This window comes from Xenopus laevis, chromosome 1S, assembly GCF_017654675.1.
Source record: "Xenopus laevis strain J_2021 chromosome 1S, Xenopus_laevis_v10.1, whole genome shotgun sequence".
NCBI classification, from domain to species: Eukaryota; Metazoa; Chordata; class Amphibia; order Anura; family Pipidae; genus Xenopus; species Xenopus laevis.
Window position 1 is genome coordinate 38,539,100 of NC_054372.1, and position 23,724 is coordinate 38,562,823.

Sequence of the window (23,724 nt, forward strand, 5' to 3'; positions counted from 1 at the left end):
GGTCACTAGTACCCTGGCCTTGAGGGCTAAGCCACCCTTATTAATTTGAGGGTCATTTGGAGCACAGTCAGGGTCAGATGCGACGAAGGTGCCGCTCGGTGCACCTGCAACAGACGGCGCCCCCTCAACGTGCATGTGCAGACAGCGCCCCCTTGACGCGCATGCGCAGATGGGGCTGAGCGGAGCCGGAGGAATTTTTGGGGCCCACCGGGTTTTTTCCGGGTGTCCGACCCTGAGCACAGTAACTTTATGCTTAGTGAGTAGTGATGGGCGAATTTATTCGCCAGGCGCAAATTCGCTGCGAATTTGCGCGATTCGCCGCCAGTGAATAAATTCGCAAAACGCCCGCGAAAATTTGCGTCAAAAATTCGCCGGCGTCAAAATTTTTTTTTTCGAAAAACCGGACGCCGGCGTAAAAAATGGGCGCGAAACGCCGCAAATTCACCCATCACTATTAGTGAGAGTAACTGCCCGTGCCTAGTTAAAGCAACAATACCTGGGACAAATACTGTGCATTTTATTGTTTTATCCCTTTGTATTTTATAGGCAATGACCCTTTAGTTCATAGGGCACCTGCCTTAGGATCACTTTCCAAGGGTTTTCACTCCCCCACTCCCTGAATTTGCCGAAATTTGTACATCCAATAAGCAATTTGACTATTTTTTTAAATATAAAACAACATACAACTACTTTTTTTTGCAGGGAACATACTATCTTGCATGAAATTAAGCAATTCCTGCATAATTTTGCTAATTTATTCATTTCACATCTTTGAATTGCTCTAATTAGTGATGTTAAAAATGATGTTTAATTTGCTGTAAATCCAATATCTTTTCAGACTGATTCAGGTAACACTCTCCAGTGACTAGGTGTCTCTATACTCATTTTACTAGATCATTTATCACACTACAAGCCATTTTTAGACATTTAGAATATTACGAACAAAACGGCATGAGATCCAAAACGAAAAACTGTTAAACTGCCAGACATGATGAATTATACGGAAAAGGAACAGGTATTTTAAGAACTGCCATAAAGGCTTTATTCCTGATAAGTGAAAGAGACAGATGTGTCTTCTAGAAATAAGAATGATTGCTTTACAGAAGGAAATGTTAATTGACTGTGTTGATGCTGTTTGTAAAATGTTAAATTGGCAACTAGTTACCAAATTATGTTTTTATCTGTGAGGGTATTGTGCAGTTTGCTGTGAGCATTTTCTTCAGTTTGCTACACCAATCCATTCAGAAGTGTAAAAAAATGTATAATGAAAAAACCAAATTTTTTAAAGCAATCCTCTATCGAAATCAGCAGATTCCTGATCCAAAATGTTTTTCCTTCCACCTCTCAGGAAGGCAAACAGGAGATCGCAGAAGTGTGGAACTGAAGTACTATTGTGAATGCCCTTCCTCTCCAGCTTCATCTGCATGTCATTGATCCAACTGAGTGAACTGTGCCAGCCAATCGTATCAAATAAGTGTGAATAAGTGGAACAGAAGGACATGCAAAGTTGTGCTACAGTTCTAAAAGTCCATCTTTGGCATCACTTCTGTTTTAAGATTAGCTACCACGCGAGGGACAGAGAAACGTATTGTTTAAAAATAAATAAATAAGGATGCTTTTGAAAAATGTTTTTACTGACATGGGCTGCTCATATTCAGGCAGTTCTCTAAAGGAGAACAACTAAACCGAAAAACTTACTGAAATAAAATAAAATTCTAAATAACTAAATATTATAAATATTCATTGAAAATGTTCAGTGGTTTTAAAGTTATTTGTAAATGTAAATGTTGATGTTGTTCTGACTCAATGGAGCACAATGGAGCAGTAGTCAGTTCTCCTTCAGGTCTGTCAGACAGATACTGTCAGACAGATACTGTTTAGATATCAATAACATTTACAAATAATTTTACTGATTTTTTAAACTAAGAGGTGGCCATACATGGGCAGGTTGTAGCTGCCGATATTGATCCTTAAGACCAATTCGGCAGCTTATCTGCCAATGTATGGGGTATTCCGATGGTCCTCCCCAATCATAATTTGGCCACAATTTGGCCTGATATCGATCAGGAAGGCTTGATTTTCCTTAGCGATCGAGAATAGCAATGGCTAGTTGATGAGGTCCTCAAGTAGGCGCCCATTGCCATCGCTGTAGGGCTGAATGATCGGATTAGCCTGATATGTTTGTGACTGCAAAATCTTATTACATATACTGCAAATGTTCGCAAAAGCAATTTGGTCGCAAACTTTGCGAGGAAGTCGTTGAGGTCTTTAATCAGTCATAAATGGAGCAAACATGGTCGCTATCATTTGCAAACATCTTTGCAAATGTTTTTTGCACTAATGAAGCATATTACATTCCGCAATTAGTCTATCACTTCCTCCTTGGTCCGAACGTCCCCGATTCTAGAGTTGTTAGCCCCTGACACCATCGCTACTACTCTCACTCCCTGCACACAAAGAAGACAAGTAAATATATGCTGTGCCAACACAAATGTACAACATTTGGAAAATATACATCCTCCCTATATTTAGAATTACATTTTAATATGGACAAACTCTCATGACTCTGTCATGCAATATCATTCCAATAGTAATATTGAATAGTTTTATCACACAATTCTTTACCATAGTTTCTGTTAAAGATACTGGGGAATTAAAAATTAAAGCACAGTGGAGTCTCTACCTAAAACCCACACATCTTATAAGAATTCCCTCTAGGAAAAATGATTTATAAAAAGCTTACTTTGATAATCTGCACCATGTTGTTGGCTAGGACAATGCATCTCCTATGTGGCTTCTCGCATGCTCTCCATCCATTTAGCCTGTCACCCAATTAGTTGGAGAGCATAGAAGCTTGTCCCATGTATGGCCACCTAAAGTCATGTAACCCATAGTAACCAATAAGCATATAGGATTTGCTGGTCACCTGTCTGAAAATAAATGTTTGCTTGCTATAGATCACGTGCAAACAGTAACAACAGTAGCACTGTCATAATGCATTAGATGTACATTTCATTGAATACAGGTATCTATACTATTAACACAGTTTAAAATCTATGGTTACCCACAGGTAGAACTAAAAGTATACTGAAAAGTTCACAATTGTAAGAGTACAATGATATAGAATACTGAAACGGTCCCTTTATACTTGATGTTCTTTATTAAAAGTTTAATTCTCAAAAGCCACAGAGTACTGCTGACCAGTGCAAGATTCATCACATTATCTACCTTCACAAAATCACAAGCCGTGAAGATATTTAAGTATTTGACTCTAGCTCACAAGATGAAACATTTGCTGTCAAATTGAAAACAAGGTCAACCTTTTGCTTTTTGAATTTAACAGCCCTGGGAACAATTAAAAGAAAATAAAAACTTGATATGTTCTCCTCTGAAAGATCAAAACAAGACTAGTGTATGTCTTACCTTTCACCACTGAATATCTATCTATCCATTTATCTATGTGTGCAAAATGCTAGGCTCAAGAAGGACAATGTATGAAAAGTTATCAAAGGAATAAAACCTTGCAATATTTGGAACAAATAAGAGAATGCACAAATACATAACCATACTAAGTATGGGTATGTCTTAAACATGTTTGGCAATATATTAGTTCTAGTACAAGGGTTTTTTTTATTGCTTTATTCTTGAGTCAAATGGTATCTATTATTGTTGTTCTGATAGTAGGGTAGAATTGATTGAAATGGTGGTGGAATTCTATTAGGGCTAGGGACCAAGGTACAACTAGGCCCATAGTCTCTCTGGTGGGCCCCTGTTGTCACACTAAAGGGCAATGTATTAATTGTGGAGCAGCAAAATCTTTATTGCATGTTTGTGGCAGTACTAACTAACTAACTAGAATATAACAAGGCATGCAATAAAGGAATCGAAAAATGGAATATTGTGCTGACTGTTGAAAAACAAACAACCCACACCATGATACTTGCTTTTTATTAGAAAGATGCCTTTAGAAGAATTGTTCTAATAAAAGTTTAAGCAAAAATAAAACAAAAAAAGAATATCAGTGAAAGTGCTATGTTGTTTGGCTCTTTTATATGATTACAATAATCTTTCTACAAGGTTACATTCAAAAACTGTACTAAATAATAGATATGATGTTGGGCACCCTTGTCCTGTTATGCCCTGGGTTTAGACCAGGGATTCCTAGCATTTTTTACTTGTGAACCACATTCAAATGTAAAAAGTTGAGGAGCAACAGAAGCATGAAAAAAAGTCTCTGGGAATGCTAACTAAGCATTGTGACTGCCTATTAGGTAGCCCCTATGTGGACTGCCAGCTTACAGGAGAATCTATTTGGCATTACAGCTGGTTTTATGCAATTAAATCATGGCTCTAAGCCTGAAATTAAAAAATAAGCACCTGCTTTGATATCACTGAAAGCAACATCCAATGGGTTGGTGAGCAACATGTTGTTGTGAGCCAATGGTTGAGGATCACTGGTGTAGACTAAAATGTTTAGTACAGCAGAATATAGGCTTGTTCTCTGTCATGACCCTGCTAAAGCTAATTCAAATTCAAGATCTCTTCCAATGTTGTGAAATATGTTAAGAGGGAGGAGCCATGGGTAAATGGAGTACCTCTGTTGTGTGGTATGATAATAGTTGTATAATATTTTATTAGTAATGTGCACTTAATAAATGTTTTTGGATGGAACTAAACTTGTTTTTGGTACCTATAACCCATGTCAAGAAGGAAAGCAGATTCAAATTCCAGCAAAATTAGCCAGTCACATTTCACACTTATCTAAACAAAATTTTAGAACACCTCTTTCACCAAACACTTGGAACAGGTTTCAATGTATGTATATAACCAGTTGCAAAAATATTCAGGCCCTTGACCATGTGTGCACATTACCAAAGAACAAACCAAACCAAAGATATTATTATTTCAAACTTCTAAACTTAAAATGAGTTTTTGTTATATGATACTGGTTTAAGGAAATTGAAAAAAAAAAACACAAAATTCCAGGGATGGATTTGATATCCATGAAAATAAACTGGTTATGAGTCTGAATACTTGCACAAGACCCTGCATATATCAGCAATGATATAAAACTGATTCACAGAAATGTGTGCTCGGCAGGAATTCTAACATGTTCAGATACATTAATAATTCAGAAATCAAAAAGAACAAAATAAACTCTATATTCTTTTAAAGGAACGAAAGTTCATATTATTCTGGATAAAATGTTTCCCCAATGTTCCTAAAGCGTATTGGGGCTGTCACTTTGAAAAATGCACAGGAGCACCTATTTGGTGAAATTATTCATATTCAGTGACAAGACTGTACATGAATAATTGTGTCTGGTAAAAAGGAATTTATCCCATAGGAACACTGGTTCATTTAAGCGAATATTATAGCAACTCCCAATCAAGTTTACAAAGGATCTCTGTTCAGGAACTGAAAGCAGTTCAATCCATAATCTCTAGATTAATAGTTTACAACAAAGTAACAGCTATTCAAACAATTAACATTAAAAAGGCAGGTCTCTTCCTTATTTCAGGCTTATTCTTTGACATTGTTTGGCTTACTTTGATGCTCAGTTATACAATTAGTTGGATGTTAGATCAAAAGAGAAGAGGTCTGGCAAAAATACTTGTTCTTTTTGTTCAGAATCAAATTTTCTTATTCTTTGGATTGCATGTGCCTTTATTAAACTGCAGGGTATCAGTAAGGAAGTACAATAGGCATCTACACCATATTAAAGTGACAATAGAGTCAACAGGAGTTTTTGCATGCCTTTAACATTCAACAGCAAGATGGAAATCCTGAAATGCCCTATTTCACATTGCAATTTTCTTTGCTTGGTTCTTTTCACACCTGGTGCCACTATGGACAAATAGAAATGATCAAAGTTGTCTAGTGCATACACAATTGTGTAATATAAATAATTTTGATGCATGATAATTGTTATGCGTGCGAGTTGACGCAGCAGATATTTTGCCGGCGAATTTTTGCCGCAGTTTAGCGAGTTTACTATGGAAATGACCACAAATCTGGTAAATTTATTCAATCATCACTGCCTAGGAATTACATTTATGAGCAATTCTAATTATAATGGAAATAACAACAAAGTAGACACCATTCCACTGCACTTATTATTGAGAAAAACACCAAGATATGAAACACTGCAGTCTATGTAATGGGCCCTACAATTTTGTTACTATATTTTTGCTAATAATTTGTTTAGAATGATTTCAGACAACTTTTTAAATTGCTTCTGATATGATGTATTTTCAATTTTCAAAAATAAAAAGGATGTCATGGCTATCCAAGGCTTCAACTGCATTTTCTTCCACCTCGCCTTCATACACCCTAGAGGTTTTGCACTGTGTGAAACTTCCATGCATTGCCTGAAGCATTCTGCTTTCAAGCATGCTCTAAGGGAATTATTTTCTATATCTCTTTCTGACAAACTCATTTACATGTTTCCAGTTTCCATAAAAATATGCCCCGCAATATGCATTAAAAAGGAAATATACAGAACTGCAGAATCCACAGAGAAAATTCTTATTACAAATTCTACTAACATACATTACATAACATACTAACTTGCATTACATTTAAGAGAACAGTATCCAGGACAAGTTCTATGCCAGAAATTACTGAATTTTTAGCAAGCTTTACATGTTGATATTTCTGAAAATATGTATAAAAAGTAAAACTATATTCTTCCCACACAAACATTTTACAGGTTTAGGAGCAAATGTAAGAAAACCATGTCTTTCCTACCCTGTAGAGGCTGGAAGTTACTGTACACTAAAGACAAAATGTACTTTAATCTGCTCGTCCAAATGCCTCTCAAGCTGTCTCATTTAAACATAATTATAAGGAACTAGTGGATGCTCTGAACGCTGCAGATTTCAAAACTATGACACATCATTAGTAAAATAACAAACCATGCCACATAGTTATATAGTTAAATTGGCTTTAAAAAAAGACCAACGTCCATTAAGTACAACCCCTTCAAATACAGGGCAGCCACAAGACAAGGTGAGAACCTGCCTCAGGCAACAGCAGCCCCAGGATCACCACTGGTAAAATACATAGGGGCATATAAAGCTATACAAATATGGAACTGAAATAAACCACCCCCACATTAAGGCCATGGTGCCCTGTCTAAACTCTTTAGTGATAACGCTGTAAAATGAATTTTGCCAAATGTGCAGTGAAGGAGAACATTCTGGTGTAAGTGTACATTTGACCACTTGGCCCTTAGACCAATAGGGCTACATATTGTTGGGGTCGGCCAAGTATGTCCACCTTAAATTGCACAAATGGTGGCACTGTTAATAAAGCCAAAATGCAGCAATTGTTTGTTTTTTCTATATAGCTGACACAACAAAACACATTTTAAGTCCAGTCCAGATTGGTGGACTGTCATGCCAGGGCCACCTTGCACTGGCATTTTAAAAGTTAATACTTTAATTACTCAGTCTCAGGCTCACACAGAGACCCTTAATTTTATATCTCACCAGGGGGCTGTGGAAAGGTGACATCCATATCTGTCATCTGAGACGGTCTGGAGCCACACCATTTGGGCAAGGAAGCTGGGCCAGTCTGTTCTTTGATCGGCTGATCAAAGAACAGAGCTGTGGACCCAGAGCAGCAGGGGGGGATAGCTAGTAGAAATTATGGATTATAGGAAAGTATCCATATCTCCTGTGTCATAGGATTCACAACCTCATAACTTACATATTGGTTATGAGGAGGTCACATGCTTCCTAACAATACCAAACAGGGCTAGCCTATACCCACCTGTTAGTAGGGCTGGTTCCTGGGGTACTGGAAAGTGGGAACCTATTAGTGTTTGGTATTGTTCTTCTTGCCCACATATGGATCACAGCCTGCCCATGTTTTTATTATAGTATTGGGTACTGGCAAGTACCCATATTTTATTAAGGGATATTGGGGAATATTGCCTGAGAGTAGCAAACCCCCTGCAGGGGGTCGTAAATGACATGTTCCTGGGCACTCCTACCTCATGCATAAGGTAATGAGGGGAGTGTCCCAGCAGGAAATAAAAAGGTGACATTCCCAATATCACATTGTCATACAAGGAGGCTCCATTTATTCAGTGGATTGTATGTCCAGCTTCCAACTCGTGCCTCAGAGGAAATACACTGACAACTTCAAAACTTGGTAAAGTAAGGGTTTTCTTTGTGTTTTTACTCCCTTTTATTTTATTTACTGTATTTGCAACTGTCATCTTTGTAATATCATTTTTATATATATGCACTGTTTCTTTTAAATATTAAATATCATTTAATACGTTAGTCCTTGTGCTCTAAACGAACTCATTGCCCATATGAATGCTTGTGCCTACGTGTATGAACTCTTCGTATGTGTGGAAAGGGAAAGTTGCCTATTTGTATGTTGGATAACTAGTACGGCTAGCAGGAAAGTGTGTTTGAATGTAGATTAACCTTTTGGCTGCTGGAGTGCTTGTTAGACTTGTAGGATCTTACCCTGAGTAACTACCATAGGAGAGAGTGTTTGATGTATTGTGTAGTGTGAGTTATTACCTGTTATAGAGGGCAGGGGAATAGTCACATTAGGTTTCTATCGCCTGTTAATGATAGATGGTGGCAGCGAATGAACTTTGTGGGTGTTGGTGTGTTTTTGGGGTGTCTGATGTTAGTCTAACCTGTGTGTAAGGTGATTGAGAGACTGATTGTAACCCCTTGTAGCCAAACCCAAGAGTTAAGTGTGGTTGAGTGAGTCGGTTTTGTGACAATTGGTTGGCAGCGGTGGCATAATTTAATTTTTTATTAGAGCATTAGTGCTTGGATTAAGTGTTTAACCCTTGCACTAAAGGACTGTACATCCTTGCGAGGAATATACAGTCTTCAAGGACAAACGCAGTGCATAGTCTAGAAAAGACACACTTGCAAACAGTAGTGCCCTTCCCTTCTTTTTTCTTTCCTATCTTTTATTTGGCAATTGACCTCTGAGATGGCATCCTACAAGAGGCAGAGCAAGGAACAGCTGTCCAGACTCTGTGAGGAGAGAGGGATTGCAGTAGCAAATCAGACCAAGGAATGGCTTATTGCATCCCTGGTTGAAAGTGACCAAGAGTCCAGCACTGGGCAGGTGGGCCAAACCATGGACATTGCTATTGGCCAGTACCACTCTGATGAGAGTGGCAGCAACAGTTCGCAGAGTGGTACAGGATCTTCTCTGCAACTGGTTTTGCAGCAGCTGGGCTCATCGGACCCTAACTTACGGCTACAACTTATACTGCAATACCAGCAGGCCGAGGCTGCAGCAGCAGAACGCCAGGCCTCAGCAGAGAGGGAGGCAGCTGAGCGCCAAGCCGAGAGGGAAGCAGCAGCAGCAGCAGCAGCAGAGAGGGAGGCAGCTGAGCGCCAAGCCGAGAGGGAAGCAGCAGCAGCAGCAGCAGAGAGGGAGGCAGCTGAGCGCCAAGCAGAACGACAATTCCAGCTGGAGATGGCACGGCTCCAAAAAGGTACTGCCCCACCTCACAGCAGTGACTCCCGGGAGGCCAATGTCTTCAAACCCCGTCTGGAGAATTTTCCCGTGATGGAGAAGGATGGGGATCTGGACACTTTTCTGAGGGGGTTTGAAAAAACCTGCAGGCAATTTCATTTACCCCGTGAGCAGTGGGCAAGTTTCCTGACCCCAGGGCTTAAGGGCAAAGCTCTGGAAGTTTTTGCGGACCTTCCACTAGAATATGATGGGGACTATGATGAAATAAAAAAAGCTTTAATTAGGCACTTTAACCTCACCCCAGAGGTACACCGCAAGAAATTCAGGAGTCTACAGCGTGGGGCGCACGACAGCTACACTGATGTGGTTGGGAGGCTGAGAATCACCTTCCATCAGTGGGTGCAGGGTCGCAGTGTCTCAACATTTACAGAATTGGAGGACCTGATGATACTGGACCAGTTCCTGTGTATCTGTCCAGTGGAAGTCCAGCAGTTTGTCCTTGACCGTGAGCCCAAAACTGCTGATCAGGCAGCACAAATTGCAGATGCATATACTGCAAACCGGATGCCAGTATCCAGGAAGCCTATTCCAAACCCAGGGTCCCATAGCTGGAAAGGAGGAAAGCCAGGAGGAAGCCCCTCCTTCCCTTCTTACAAACCGGGGGGATCTGCAGCTGCTCCTGCAAGTAGCCCAGGGGTAAGGCCGGGACAGGTGGATGCACGCCGCTGTTTTATATGTAATAAGGTGGGCCACCTTAGTCATGTCTGCCCTGACAAAAGGAAACCTACACCACCTGGAAAACCCCCTGGCCCATCTCCTTCTGTTTTGTTTGTTGCTGGGACAGAGGGGAGCCACAAGGACAATCTGCAGCCGGTTACCGTGGGCACTCAGGTAACTGTGGGACTCAGAGACACAGGAGCAGAGGTGACTTTAGTGCGCCCAGAGCTAGTAAACTGTGAGGATATTATTCCCGGGAAGACCATGGCTGTCACAGGATTTGGGGGAGTCCATCCTGCAGTGCCCATGGCACGGGTTTACCTGGATTGGGGAGCAGGGAGGGGGTTGCGGGAGGTAGGGGTGTCGGAAACCATCCCTACTAATGTGTTACTGGGTACTGACTTGGGCAGGTTGGTGTCACAGTATGTGCCCGCAGGGGACCCTCTGGAGCCAGCAGAGCCCTACGTGAATCCTGCTCATCTACAGGTATCTGATAATGATGTTGATTGTGATGGGGGCTGGGAGGGAAATCAGGATGTGTTTGCATGCAATTCTGTATTAGAGCCAGCTGAATCCCCATGCATAGACCTGGGGGGAGGGGAAGTGTATATCCCATCTCTATCTCGGGGGGAGAACAATTTCACAGGGAGTGTAGGGGGATTCCCAGTAGCAAGCCACTGTGATGTGGGAGGGGGGAACCTCCCTTGTGTTGCAGCAGTAACCCGGCAGCAGTCTGTAAGGGCAAGCCAGTATCAGACTGGGGGTACAGGGCTGGAGGGTCTGTCACTGAGTGGGGAGGAGGGCCCCTCTGAAGGAAGTCCCCTGCCTGTAGCGTTGCTGTGTCCTGACCCAGAGGACAGGGGGGTTCCAGCTTCTGGGGCCCTGCTCACACTCACACCAGATCCCAGGTTTGAGGCAAGCGGTCGGGAATTTGAGGCAGCCCTCCTGACCGATGCCAGCCTCGAAAAGATGAGAGGCCTTGCAGCCCAACCCCCTGCTGAGACTGATAAAGAAAGAATATACTGGCATGAAAATAGGTTGTACAGGGAATCCATGCCTACAACTACACCAGAGAAGTGGGTAAGTGACAGGCAACTAGTGGTGCCTTTGCAATTTAGGGAACAGCTTCTAAGAATAGCTCATGAAATCCCCCTAGCTGGGCATTTAGGGGTACAGAAAACCAAGGCCCGTTTAGTACATAATTTCTATTGGCCTAACATGGGTACAGACATTGCCAATTACTGTCGTTCGTGCCACACTTGTCAGCGAGTGGGGAAAAATGGAGACATGGGAAGGGCCCCATTAGTTCCGTTACCAGTTATTGATGAACCCTTCCAAAGGGTAGCTGTGGACCTCATAGGGCCCTTAGCTATACCCAGCAGTTCAGGGAAACGGTTTATTCTCACTGTGGTAGACTATGCTACCCGGTACCCAGAAGCAGTAGCCCTATCCTCCATCCGGGCAGACAAGGTTGCTGATGCCCTCTTAAGCATATTTTCAAGAGTGGGGTTTCCCAAAGAAATGCTCACTGATCAGGGGACTCAATTCATGTCTAACCTGATGCAGTGCCTGTGTAAGAAAATACAGGTGAACCACCTAATTGCCAGCCCATACCACCCCCAGACTAACGGCCTGTGTGAACGTTTTAATGGCACCCTAAAGCATATGCTAAAGACCTTTGTAGAATCCCAAGGGAAGGACTGGGAGCGTTATCTCCCACACCTCCTATTTGCCTACAGAGAGGTACCACAGGCATCCACTGGCTTTTCCCCATTTGAACTGTTATATGGGCGGAGGGTACGTGGCCCCTTAGATCTGGTAAGGGAGGCATGGGAAGGCAAGCTAGATACTCCTGAGGTGTCAGTAGTTGAATATGTAATAAGATTCCGGGAAAAGATGGAGGCATTGACGGGATTGGCACATAACAATGTAACCCAGGCACAGGCCTACCAGAAACAATGGTATGATCGCCATGCCAGAGAAAGGGTTTATGAAGCAGGACAGAAGGTGTGGGTCCTGGTGCCAATGCGTCAGAATAAGCTACAGGCTGCCTGGGAAGGCCCATACACTATTCTGGAACGGGCTAATGATGTGAATTACGTAATTGCCCTAGATGAAGATGGGAAAAGAAAAAAGGTCTATCATGTAAACATGATCAAGGCCCATTATGAGCGGGAGGTCTCTGTAATGCCAGTTTGTGGTATGGCTGAGGAATCAGGTTCTGATCCTTTACTAGATTTAGTTGCGATGGCCCAGGGAACAGAGGGCATAGGAGGGTCACAGGTCAGCAGCATGCTCACCGTTAACCAAAGAACTCAGGTGATGGGGTTACTTAACTCTTATGTTAGTACGTTCTCCGGAAAACCTGGCAGAACCTCACTAGCCATACACCATGTAGACACCGGGGATAATCGCCCTATCAGGCAGATGGCCTACCGGGTATCCCTGGAAGTAAAGGAGAACCTGCAGCGGGAAATAGAGGAGATGATAGGGCTTGGTGTAATTGTGCCATCCCACAGCCCATGGGCTTCCCCTGTAGTTCTAGTTCCAAAGAAGGATGGTACTACTAGGTTTTGTGTGGACTACAGGAAACTAAATTTAGTCACCACCTTTGACGCGTATCCTATGCCCAGGATAGATGAATTGTTGGATCAGTTGGCTGGCGCCCAGTACATTACAATAATGGACTTAAGTAGGGGATACTGGCAAATCCCAATGTCTCCAGAGGCACAGGAAAGGTCAGCATTTATAACACCTTTTGGGTTGTATGAGTTCCAAACAATGCCCTTTGGCATGAAAAACGCCCCCGCCACGTTTCAAAGATTGGTAAATCAACTACTGGGTGGACTAGAAGGCTTTGCGGTGGCATACCTAGATGATATCGCCATCTTTAGCAACTCTTGGGAGGAGCATCTGGCTCACCTGTCCCAAGTGCTAGACAGGATCCAGGGGGCAGGCTTAACTATTAAGCCTGAGAAATGCCAAATAGGGATGACTGAAGTGCAGTACTTGGGACACAGAGTGGGGAGCGGTACACTTCGTCCTGAGCCAGGGAAAGTAGAGGCAATTACAAATTGGCCCACCCCTAAGACAAAGAAGCAAGTAATGTCCTTTCTGGGCACTGCGGGGTACTATAGGAAATTTGTCCCAAATTACAGCACCTTGGCCAAACCCCTAACAGACCTGACCAAAAAGAAGCTACCCCGTCTAGTGGAATGGACAGCCGATTGTGACCAGGCTTTTAAGACTCTAAAGACTAGCCTGGCCAGTGCCCCTGTTCTACAAGCTCCTGACTTTACCCGCAGATTTGTGGTACAGACTGATGCTTCTAACTATGGCCTGGGAGCTGTCCTAAGCCAGGTTAACAGTAAAGGGGAAGAACATCCTGTTATATACCTGAGCAGGAAACTGTTACCCAGGGAAGTGGCCTATGCCACTGTAGAGAAGGAATGTTTAGCTGTAGTTTGGGCCTTGCAGAAATTACAACCCTATCTCTATGGGCGCAATTTCACGGTTATCACAGACCACAATCCACTAAGCTGGTTAAACAAAGTAGCTGGGGATAATGGGAAACTCCTCAGATGGAGTTTAATCCTTCAGCAATATGACTTCACTATACAGCACAAAAAGGGCAGTGAGCATGGGAATGCAGATGGTCTTTCCAGACAGGGAGACTGTGCTGAGCTAGTGGGCACAGGGGAAGGCCGATAGGCCATCCTCTGTACCCATTCCTGAGGGGGGAGGTGTCATGCCAGGGCCACCTTGCACTGGCATTTTAAAAGTTAATACTTTAATTACTCAGTCTCAGGCTCACACAGAGACCCTTAATTTTATATCTCACCAGGGGGCTGTGGAAAGGTGACATCCATATCTGTCATCTGAGACGGTCTGGAGCCACACCATTTGGGCAAGGAAGCTGGGCCAGTCTGTTCTTTGATCGGCTGATCAAAGAACAGAGCTGTGGACCTAGAGCAGCAGGGGGGGATAGCTAGTAGAAATTATGGATTATAGGAAAGTATCCATATCTCCTGTGTCATAGGATTCACAACCTCATAACTTACATATTGGTTATGAGGAGGTCACATGCTTCCTAACAATACCAAACAGGGCTAGCCTATACCCACCTGTTAGTAGGGCTGGTTCCTGGGGTACTGGAAAGTGGGAACCTATTAGTGTTTGGTATTGTTCTTCTTGCCCACATATGGATCACAGCCTGCCCATGTTTTTATTATAGTATTGGGTACTGGCAAGTACCCATATTTTATTAAGGGATATTGGGGAATATTGCCTGAGAGTAGCAAACCCCCTGCAGGGGGTCGTAAATGACATGTTCCTGGGCACTCCTACCTCATGCATAAGGTAATGAGGGGAGTGTCCCAGCAGGAAATAAAAAGGTGACATTCCCAATATCACATTGTCATACAAGGAGGCTCCATTTATTCAGTGGATTGTATGTCCAGCTTCCAACTCGTGCCTCAGAGGAAATACACTGACAACTTCAAAACTTGGTAAAGTAAGGGTTTTCTTTGTGTTTTTACTCCCTTTTATTTTATTTACTGTATTTGCAACTGTCATCTTTGTAATATCATTTTTATATATATGCACTGTTTCTTTTAAATATTAAATATCATTTAATACGTTAGTCCTTGTGCTCTAAACGAACTCATTGCCCATATGAATGCTTGTGCCTACGTGTATGAACTCTTCGTATGTGTGGAAAGGGAAAGTTGCCTATTTGTATGTTGGATAACTAGTACGGCTAGCAGGAAAGTGTGTTTGAATGTAGATTAACCTTTTGGCTGCTGGAGTGCTTGTTAGACTTGTAGGATCTTACCCTGAGTAACTACCATAGGAGAGAGTGTTTGATGTATTGTGTAGTGTGAGTTATTACCTGTTATAGAGGGCAGGGGAATAGTCACATTAGGTTTCTATCGCCTGTTAATGATAGATGGTGGCAGCGAATGAACTTTGTGGGTGTTGGTGTGTTTTTGGGGTGTCTGATGTTAGTCTAACCTGTGTGTAAGGTGATTGAGAGACTGATTGTAACCCCTTGTAGCCAAACCCAAGAGTTAAGTGTGGTTGAGTGAGTCGGTTTTGTGACAATTGGTTGGCAGCGGTGGCATAATTTAATTTTTTATTAGAGCATTAGTGCTTGGATTAAGTGTTTAACCCTTGCACTAAAGGACTGTACATCCTTGCGAGGAATATACAGTCTTCAAGGACAAACGCAGTGCATAGTCTAGAAAAGACACACTTGCAAACAGTAGTGCCCTTCCCTTCTTTTTTCTTTCCTATCTTTTATTTGGCAATTGACCTCTGAGATGGCATCCTACAAGAGGCAGAGCAAGGAACAGCTGTCCAGACTCTGTGAGGAGAGAGGGATTGCAGTAGCAAATCAGACCAAGGAATGGCTTATTGCATCCCTGGTTGAAAGTGACCAAGAGTCCAGCACTGGGCAGGTGGGCCAAACCATGGACATTGCTATTGGCCAGTACCACTCTGATGAGAGTGGCAGCAACAGTTCGCAGAGTGGTACAGGATCTTCTCTGCAACTGGTTTTGCAGCAGCTGGGCTCATCGGACCCTAACTTACGGCTACAACTTATACTGCAATACCAGCAGGCCGAGGCTGCAGCAGCAGAACGCCAGGCCTCAGCAGAGAGGGAGGCAGCTGAGCGCCAAGCCGAGAGGGAAGCAGCAGCAGCAGCAGCAGCAGAGAGGGAGGCAGCTGAGCGCCAAGCCGAGAGGGAAGCAGCAGCAGCAGCAGCAGAGAGGGAGGCAGCTGAGCGCCAAGCAGAACGACAATTCCAGCTGGAGATGGCACGGCTCCAAAAAGGTACTGCCCCACCTCACAGCAGTGACTCCCGGGAGGCCAATGTCTTCAAACCCCGTCTGGAGAATTTTCCCGTGATGGAGAAGGATGGGGATCTGGACACTTTTCTGAGGGGGTTTGAAAAAACCTGCAGGCAATTTCATTTACCCCGTGAGCAGTGGGCAAGTTTCCTGACCCCAGGGCTTAAGGGCAAAGCTCTGGAAGTTTTTGCGGACCTTCCACTAGAATATGATGGGGACTATGATGAAATAAAAAAAGCTTTAATTAGGCACTTTAACCTCACCCCAGAGGTACACCGCAAGAAATTCAGGAGTCTACAGCGTGGGGCGCACGACAGCTACACTGATGTGGTTGGGAGGCTGAGAATCACCTTCCATCAGTGGGTGCAGGGTCGCAGTGTCTCAACATTTACAGAATTGGAGGACCTGATGATACTGGACCAGTTCCTGTGTATCTGTCCAGTGGAAGTCCAGCAGTTTGTCCTTGACCGTGAGCCCAAAACTGCTGATCAGGCAGCACAAATTGCAGATGCATATACTGCAAACCGGATGCCAGTATCCAGGAAGCCTATTCCAAACCCAGGGTCCCATAGCTGGAAAGGAGGAAAGCCAGGAGGAAGCCCCTCCTTCCCTTCTTACAAACCGGGGGGATCTGCAGCTGCTCCTGCAAGTAGCCCAGGGGTAAGGCCGGGACAGGTGGATGCACGCCGCTGTTTTATATGTAATAAGGTGGGCCACCTTAGTCATGTCTGCCCTGACAAAAGGAAACCTACACCACCTGGAAAACCCCCTGGCCCATCTCCTTCTGTTTTGTTTGTTGCTGGGACAGAGGGGAGCCACAAGGACAATCTGCAGCCGGTTACCGTGGGCACTCAGGTAACTGTGGGACTCAGAGACACAGGAGCAGAGGTGACTTTAGTGCGCCCAGAGCTAGTAAACTGTGAGGATATTATTCCCGGGAAGACCATGGCTGTCACAGGATTTGGGGGAGTCCATCCTGCAGTGCCCATGGCACGGGTTTACCTGGATTGGGGAGCAGGGAGGGGGTTGCGGGAGGTAGGGGTGTCGGAAACCATCCCTACTAATGTGTTACTGGGGTACTGACTTGGGCAGGTTGGTGTCACAGTATGTGCCCGCAGGGGACCCTCTGGAGCCAGCAGAGCCCTACGTGAATCCTGCTCATCTACAGGTATCTGATAATGATGTTGATTGTGATGGGGGCTGGGAGGGAAATCAGGATGTGTTTGCATGCAATTCTGTATTAGAGCCAGCTGAATCCCCATGCATAGACCTGGGGGGAGGGGAAGTGTATATCCCATCTCTATCTCGGGGGGAGAACAATTTCACAGGGAGTGTAGGGGGATTCCCAGTAGCAAGCCACTGTGATGTGGGAGGGGGGAACCTCCCTTGTGTTGCAGCAGTAACCCGGCAGCAGTCTGTAAGGGCAAGCCAGTATCAGACTGGGGGTACAGGGCTGGAGGGTCTGTCACTGAGTGGGGAGGAGGGCCCCTCTGAAGGAAGTCCCCTGCCTGTAGCGTTGCTGTGTCCTGACCCAGAGGACAGGGGGGTTCCAGCTTCTGGGGCCCTGCTCACACTCACACCAGATCCCCAGGTTTGAGGCAAGCGGTCGGGAATTTGAGGCAGCCCTCCTGACCGATGCCAGCCTCGAAAAGATGAGAGGCCTTGCAGCCCAACCCCCTGCTGAGACTGATAAAGAAAGAATATACTGGCATGAAAATAGGTTGTACAGGGAATCCATGCCTACAACTACACCAGAGAAGTGGGTAAGTGACAGGCAACTAGTGGTGCCTTTGCAATTTAGGGAACAGCTTCTAAGAATAGCTCATGAAATCCCCCTAGCTGGGCATTTAGGGGTACAGAAAACCAAGGCCCGTTTAGTACATAATTTCTATTGGCCTAACATGGGTACAGACATTGCCAATTACTGTCGTTCGTGCCACACTTGTCAGCGAGTGGGGAAAAATGGAGACATGGGAAGGGCCCCATTAGTTCCGTTACCAGTTATTGATGAACCCTTCCAAAGGGTAGCTGTGGACCTCATAGGGCCCTTAGCTATACCCAGCAGTTCAGGGGAAACGGTTTATTCTCACTGTGGTAGACTATGCTACCCGGTACCCAGAAGCAGTAGCCCTATCCTCCATCCGGGCAGACAAGGTTGCTGATGCCCTCTTAAGCATATTTTCAAGAGTGGGGTTTCCCAAAGAAATGCTCACTGATCAGGGGACTCAATTCATGTCTAACCTGATGCAGTGCCTGTGTAAGAAAATACAGGTGAACCACCTAATTGCCAGCCCATACCACCCCAGACTAACGGCCTGTGTGAACGTTTTAATGGCACCCTAAAGCATATGCTAAAGACCTTTGTAGAATCCCAAGGGAAGGACTGGGAGCGTTATCTCCCACACCTCCTATTTGCCTACAGAGAGGTACCACAGGCATCCACTGGCTTTTCCCCATTTGAACTGTTATATGGGCGGAGGGTACGTGGCCCCTTAGATCTGGTAAGGGAGGCATGGGAAGGCAAGCTAGATACTCCTGAGGTGTCAGTAGTTGAATATGTAATAAGATTCCGGGAAAAGATGGAGGCATTGACGGGATTGGCACATAACAATGTAACCCAGGCACAGGCCTACCAGAAACAATGGTATGATCGCCATGCCAGAGAAAGGGTTTATGAAGCAGGACAGAAGGTGTGGGTCCTGGTGCCAATGCGTCAGAATAAGCTACAGGCTGCCTGGGAAGGCCCATACACTATTCTGGAACGGGCTAATGATGTGAATTACGTAATTGCCCTAGATGAAGATGGGAAAAGAAAAAAGGTCTATCATGTAAACATGATCAAGGCCCATTATGAGCGGGAGGTCTCTGTAATGCCAGTTTGTGGTATGGCTGAGGAATCAGGTTCTGATCCTTTACTAGATTTAGTTGCGATGGCCCAGGGAACAGAGGGCATAGGAGGGTCACAGGTCAGCAGCATGCTCACCGTTAACCAAAGAACTCAGGTGATGGGGTTACTTAACTCTTATGTTAGTACGTTCTCCGGAAAACCTGGCAGAACCTCACTAGCCATACACCATGTAGACACCGGGGATAATCGCCCTATCAGGCAGATGGCCTACCGGGTATCCCTGGAAGTAAAGGAGAACCTGCAGCGGGAAATAGAGGAGATGATAGGGCTTGGTGTAATTGTGCCATCCCACAGCCCATGGGCTTCCCCTGTAGTTCTAGTTCCAAAGAAGGATGGTACTACTAGGTTTTGTGTGGACTACAGGAAACTAAATTTAGTCACCACCTTTGACGCGTATCCTATGCCCAGGATAGATGAATTGTTGGATCAGTTGGCTGGCGCCCAGTACATTACAATAATGGACTTAAGTAGGGGATACTGGCAAATCCCAATGTCTCCAGAGGCACAGGAAAGGTCAGCATTTATAACACCTTTTGGGTTGTATGAGTTCCAAACAATGCCCTTTGGCATGAAAAACGCCCCCGCCACGTTTCAAAGATTGGTAAATCAACTACTGGGTGGACTAGAAGGCTTTGCGGTGGCATACCTAGATGATATCGCCATCTTTAGCAACTCTTGGGAGGAGCATCTGGCTCACCTGTCCCAAGTGCTAGACAGGATCCAGGGGGCAGGCTTAACTATTAAGCCTGAGAAATGCCAAATAGGGATGACTGAAGTGCAGTACTTGGGACACAGAGTGGGGAGCGGTACACTTCGTCCTGAGCCAGGGAAAGTAGAGGCAATTACAAATTGGCCCACCCCTAAGACAAAGAAGCAAGTAATGTCCTTTCTGGGCACTGCGGGGTACTATAGGAAATTTGTCCCAAATTACAGCACCTTGGCCAAACCCCTAACAGACCTGACCAAAAAGAAGCTACCCCGTCTAGTGGAATGGACAGCCGATTGTGACCAGGCTTTTAAGACTCTAAAGACTAGCCTGGCCAGTGCCCCTGTTCTACAAGCTCCTGACTTTACCCGCAGATTTGTGGTACAGACTGATGCTTCTAACTATGGCCTGGGAGCTGTCCTAAGCCAGGTTAACAGTAAAGGGGAAGAACATCCTGTTATATACCTGAGCAGGAAACTGTTACCCAGGGAAGTGGCCTATGCCACTGTAGAGAAGGAATGTTTAGCTGTAGTTTGGGCCTTGCAGAAATTACAACCCTATCTCTATGGGCGCAATTTCACGGTTATCACAGACCACAATCCACTAAGCTGGTTAAACAAAGTAGCTGGGGATAATGGGAAACTCCTCAGATGGAGTTTAATCCTTCAGCAATATGACTTCACTATACAGCACAAAAAGGGCAGTGAGCATGGGAATGCAGATGGTCTTTCCAGACAGGGAGACTGTGCTGAGCTAGTGGGCACAGGGGAAGGCCGATAGGCCATCCTCTGTACCCATTCCTGAGGGGGGAGGTGTCATGCCAGGGCCACCTTGCACTGGCATTTTAAAAGTTAATACTTTAATTACTCAGTCTCAGGCTCACACAGAGACCCTTAATTTTATATCTCACCAGGGGGCTGTGGAAAGGTGACATCCATATCTGTCATCTGAGACGGTCTGGAGCCACACCATTTGGGCAAGGAAGCTGGGCCAGTCTGTTCTTTGATCGGCTGATCAAAGAACAGAGCTGTGGACCTAGAGCAGCAGGGGGGGATAGCTAGTAGAAATTATGGATTATAGGAAAGTATCCATATCTCCTGTGTCATAGGATTCACAACCTCATAACTTACATATTGGTTATGAGGAGGTCACATGCTTCCTAACAATACCAAACAGGGCTAGCCTATACCCACCTGTTAGTAGGGCTGGTTCCTGGGGTACTGGAAAGTGGGAACCTATTAGTGTTTGGTATTGTTCTTCTTGCCCACATATGGATCACAGCCTGCCCATGTTTTTATTATAGTATTGGGTACTGGCAAGTACCCATATTTTATTAAGGGATATTGGGGAATATTGCCTGAGAGTAGCAAACCCCCTGCAGGGGGTCGTAAATGACATGTTCCTGGGCACTCCTACCTCATGCATAAGGTAATGAGGGGAGTGTCCCAGCAGGAAATAAAAAGGTGACATTCCCAATATCACATTGTCATACAAGGAGGCTCCATTTATTCAGTGGATTGTATGTCCAGCTTCCAACTCGTGCCTCAGAGGAAATACACTGACAACTTCAAAACTTGGTAAAGTAAGGGTTTTCTTTGTGTTTTTACTCCCTTTTATTTTATTTACTGTATTTGCAACTGTCATCTTTGTAATATCATTTTTATATATATGCACTGTTTCTTTTAAATATTAAATATCATTTAATACGTTAGTCCTTGTGCTCTAAACGAACTCATTGCCCATATGAATGCTTGTGCCTACGTGTATGAACTCTTCGTATGTGTGGAAAGGGAAAGTTGCCTATTTGTATGTTGGATAACTAGTACGGCTAGCAGGAAAGTGTGTTTGAATGTAGATTAACCTTTTGGCTGCTGGAGTGCTTGTTAGACTTGTAGGATCTTACCCTGAGTAACTACCATAGGAGAGAGTGTTTGATGTATTGTGTAGTGTGAGTTATTACCTGTTATAGAGGGCAGGGGAATAGTCACATTAGGTTTCTATCGCCTGTTAATGATAGATGGTGGCAGCGAATGAACTTTGTGGGTGTTGGTGTGTTTTTGGGGTGTCTGATGTTAGTCTAACCTGTGTGTAAGGTGATTGAGAGACTGATTGTAACCCCTTGTAGCCAAACCCAAGAGTTAAGTGTGGTTGAGTGAGTCGGTTTTGTGACATGGACTATACTGCACCCCTTTAAAGGAGAACTAAAATCACCCTACAGCTGAAAGCCCCTATCGCCTGCTCCACTGGCCTCTCTCCCTACTATCTCCAGGCATAGGGGAGAATTCACAAAAGTGGTGATACCGAGGCAAAATAAAAGTGGAGATAAAAATGTCGGCTTTGCCACCAAATTCACAAACCTCTATCTCCACTTTTGTGAATTTGTCTTTTAAACAGACAATTTACAGATTTTGTTTTTTGCACAACATGTTAAAGGGATCCTGCCATCAGAAAACATGTTTTTTTCAAAACGCATCAGTTAATAGTGCTACTCCAGCAGAATTCTGCACTGAAATCCATTTCTCAAAAGAGCAAACAGATTTTTTTATATTCAATTTTGAAATCTGACATGGGGCTAGACATTTTGTCAATTTCCCAGCTGCCCCTGGTCATGTGACTTGTGCTCTGATTTTTTTCAGAATTTTAGCTATGAGGAAAAGACTGGCCAAGTTGGGGTTGTTCACAAGAAAATGCGCTTATGGGTTGATATAACTATGTATAAATATATAAGGGGATCATATAATAATCTCTCTAATGCTTTATTTACCAGTAGGTCTTTCCAGCTGACACAAGGTCACCCATTCCGATTAGAAGAAAAGAGGTTCCACCTAAATATTCAGAAGGGTTTTTTTTTACAGCGAGAGCTGTGAAGATGTGGCATTCTCTCCCTGAATCAGTTGTACGGGCTGATACATTAGATAGCTTTAAGAAGGGGTTGGATGGCTTTTTAGCAAGGGAGTGAATACAGGGTTATGGAAGATAGCTCATAGTACAAGTTGTCAGTTTGGGGTCAGGAAAAAATGTATCCTTCCTCTGAGGTGTGGAATCTAAGTCTGAGGTCTCTGAGGCCTATATAACCTATGGTTCCTTTCAATACCATTTTCTATTTCTAAAGCATATAAGTCAGGTCAAGCTGAAAATATTAGGACTGTTTTGCCTCCAAAAATAATTAATTATATCTTAGTAGGGATCAACAAGTACAAGGTACTGTTTTATAATTACAGAGAAGATGGTGGCAGTAACTCCAGGGCTTCATGTTACCAAAAACACACTTGAGTCATATTTGAATCCATTATATCACACATTTTAGAGAATACAATGCTTTCTATGACAAACTGTATCTTTTACAGGTGGTCTTTTGTAGTGGACGTGTTCTGTGTGGCATTATATTGTGCTTTGTGCATTTTTCCTAAGACATATGGTATGTGTGTGTATGTTTATAATTTTACAATTGTATACATGGTTACTAATTATATTTAATTTAGTAACATACAAATACCAATCTAAAGAACGTTGGTTAAATTAAGGGCTGTGAGAGAAAAGCACACCCACCTCCTCTGAATACAACTTTTCAATATTTTATATATAAATATTGTGCAAAAGAAAAATGGCTCATAGCAGTGTTTTGAAACTTGAATCTCCAAGAAGTATCCTATATGTACATTTTAAAGTACTTTCCAAAAAATATGATACAAGTTTGCAGTTTCAGCAATCTATTTGCTAAGGCTCAAATGACACAACAAACCATGCGTTGATATGAATAAGAGACTGAAACATGAACAGGAGAGGTCTGAATAGAAAGATGAGCAATACAACGTAGCCAGTGTCGGACTGGCCCACCGGGATACCAGGAAAACTCCCGGTGGGCCCAGGTGTCAGTTGGCCTCTTGCTTTTAACAATTTAACCTATTTCTTAGTCATTCCCTATTCCTTTATGGTAAAAAAAGAATAATGGAAGAATAAAGTATAGTAAGTAGATATAAAAGACTAGGAGAATAAAGAGGTTGAGTGAGGAGAGGAGGAAAAATAGTTTGGGAAGTGGGCCCATGGTCATGGTTTACTGGTTGGCCCACCAT

General features: G+C 43.8%; 2 protein-coding genes across 2 annotated transcripts in view; one reads left to right on the forward strand and one right to left on the reverse strand.

Annotated features, from left to right (window-relative positions):
- Nucleotides 1–23,724, reverse strand: part of galntl6.S (polypeptide N-acetylgalactosaminyltransferase like 6 S homeolog) — a 578,928-nt gene that overhangs the window by 536,094 nt on the left and 19,110 nt on the right. The window lies entirely within an intron of this gene.
- On the forward strand, nt 8,614–14,046 carry LOC121399286. The gene is made up of 2 exons (XM_041579521.1): nt 8,614–12,773; nt 13,590–14,046. Exons 1-2 carry the CDS (start codon nt 8,974–8,976, stop codon nt 13,894–13,896), a joined length of 4,107 nt encoding a protein of 1,368 aa, XP_041435455.1. The 5' UTR covers nt 8,614–8,973; the 3' UTR covers nt 13,897–14,046.

What these genes read in the sequence shown, in the direction of transcription:
- LOC121399286 (XM_041579521.1), top strand. Translation starts at nt 8,974, where the DNA reads ATGGCATCCTACAAGAGGCAGAGCAAGGAACAGCTGTCCAGACTCTGT. An exon ending in AGGTTTTGTGTGGACTACAG is followed by an intron (nt 12,774 to 13,589) that starts GAAACTAAATTT and finishes ATACCTGAGCAG; the next exon opens with GAAACTGTTACCCAGGGAAG.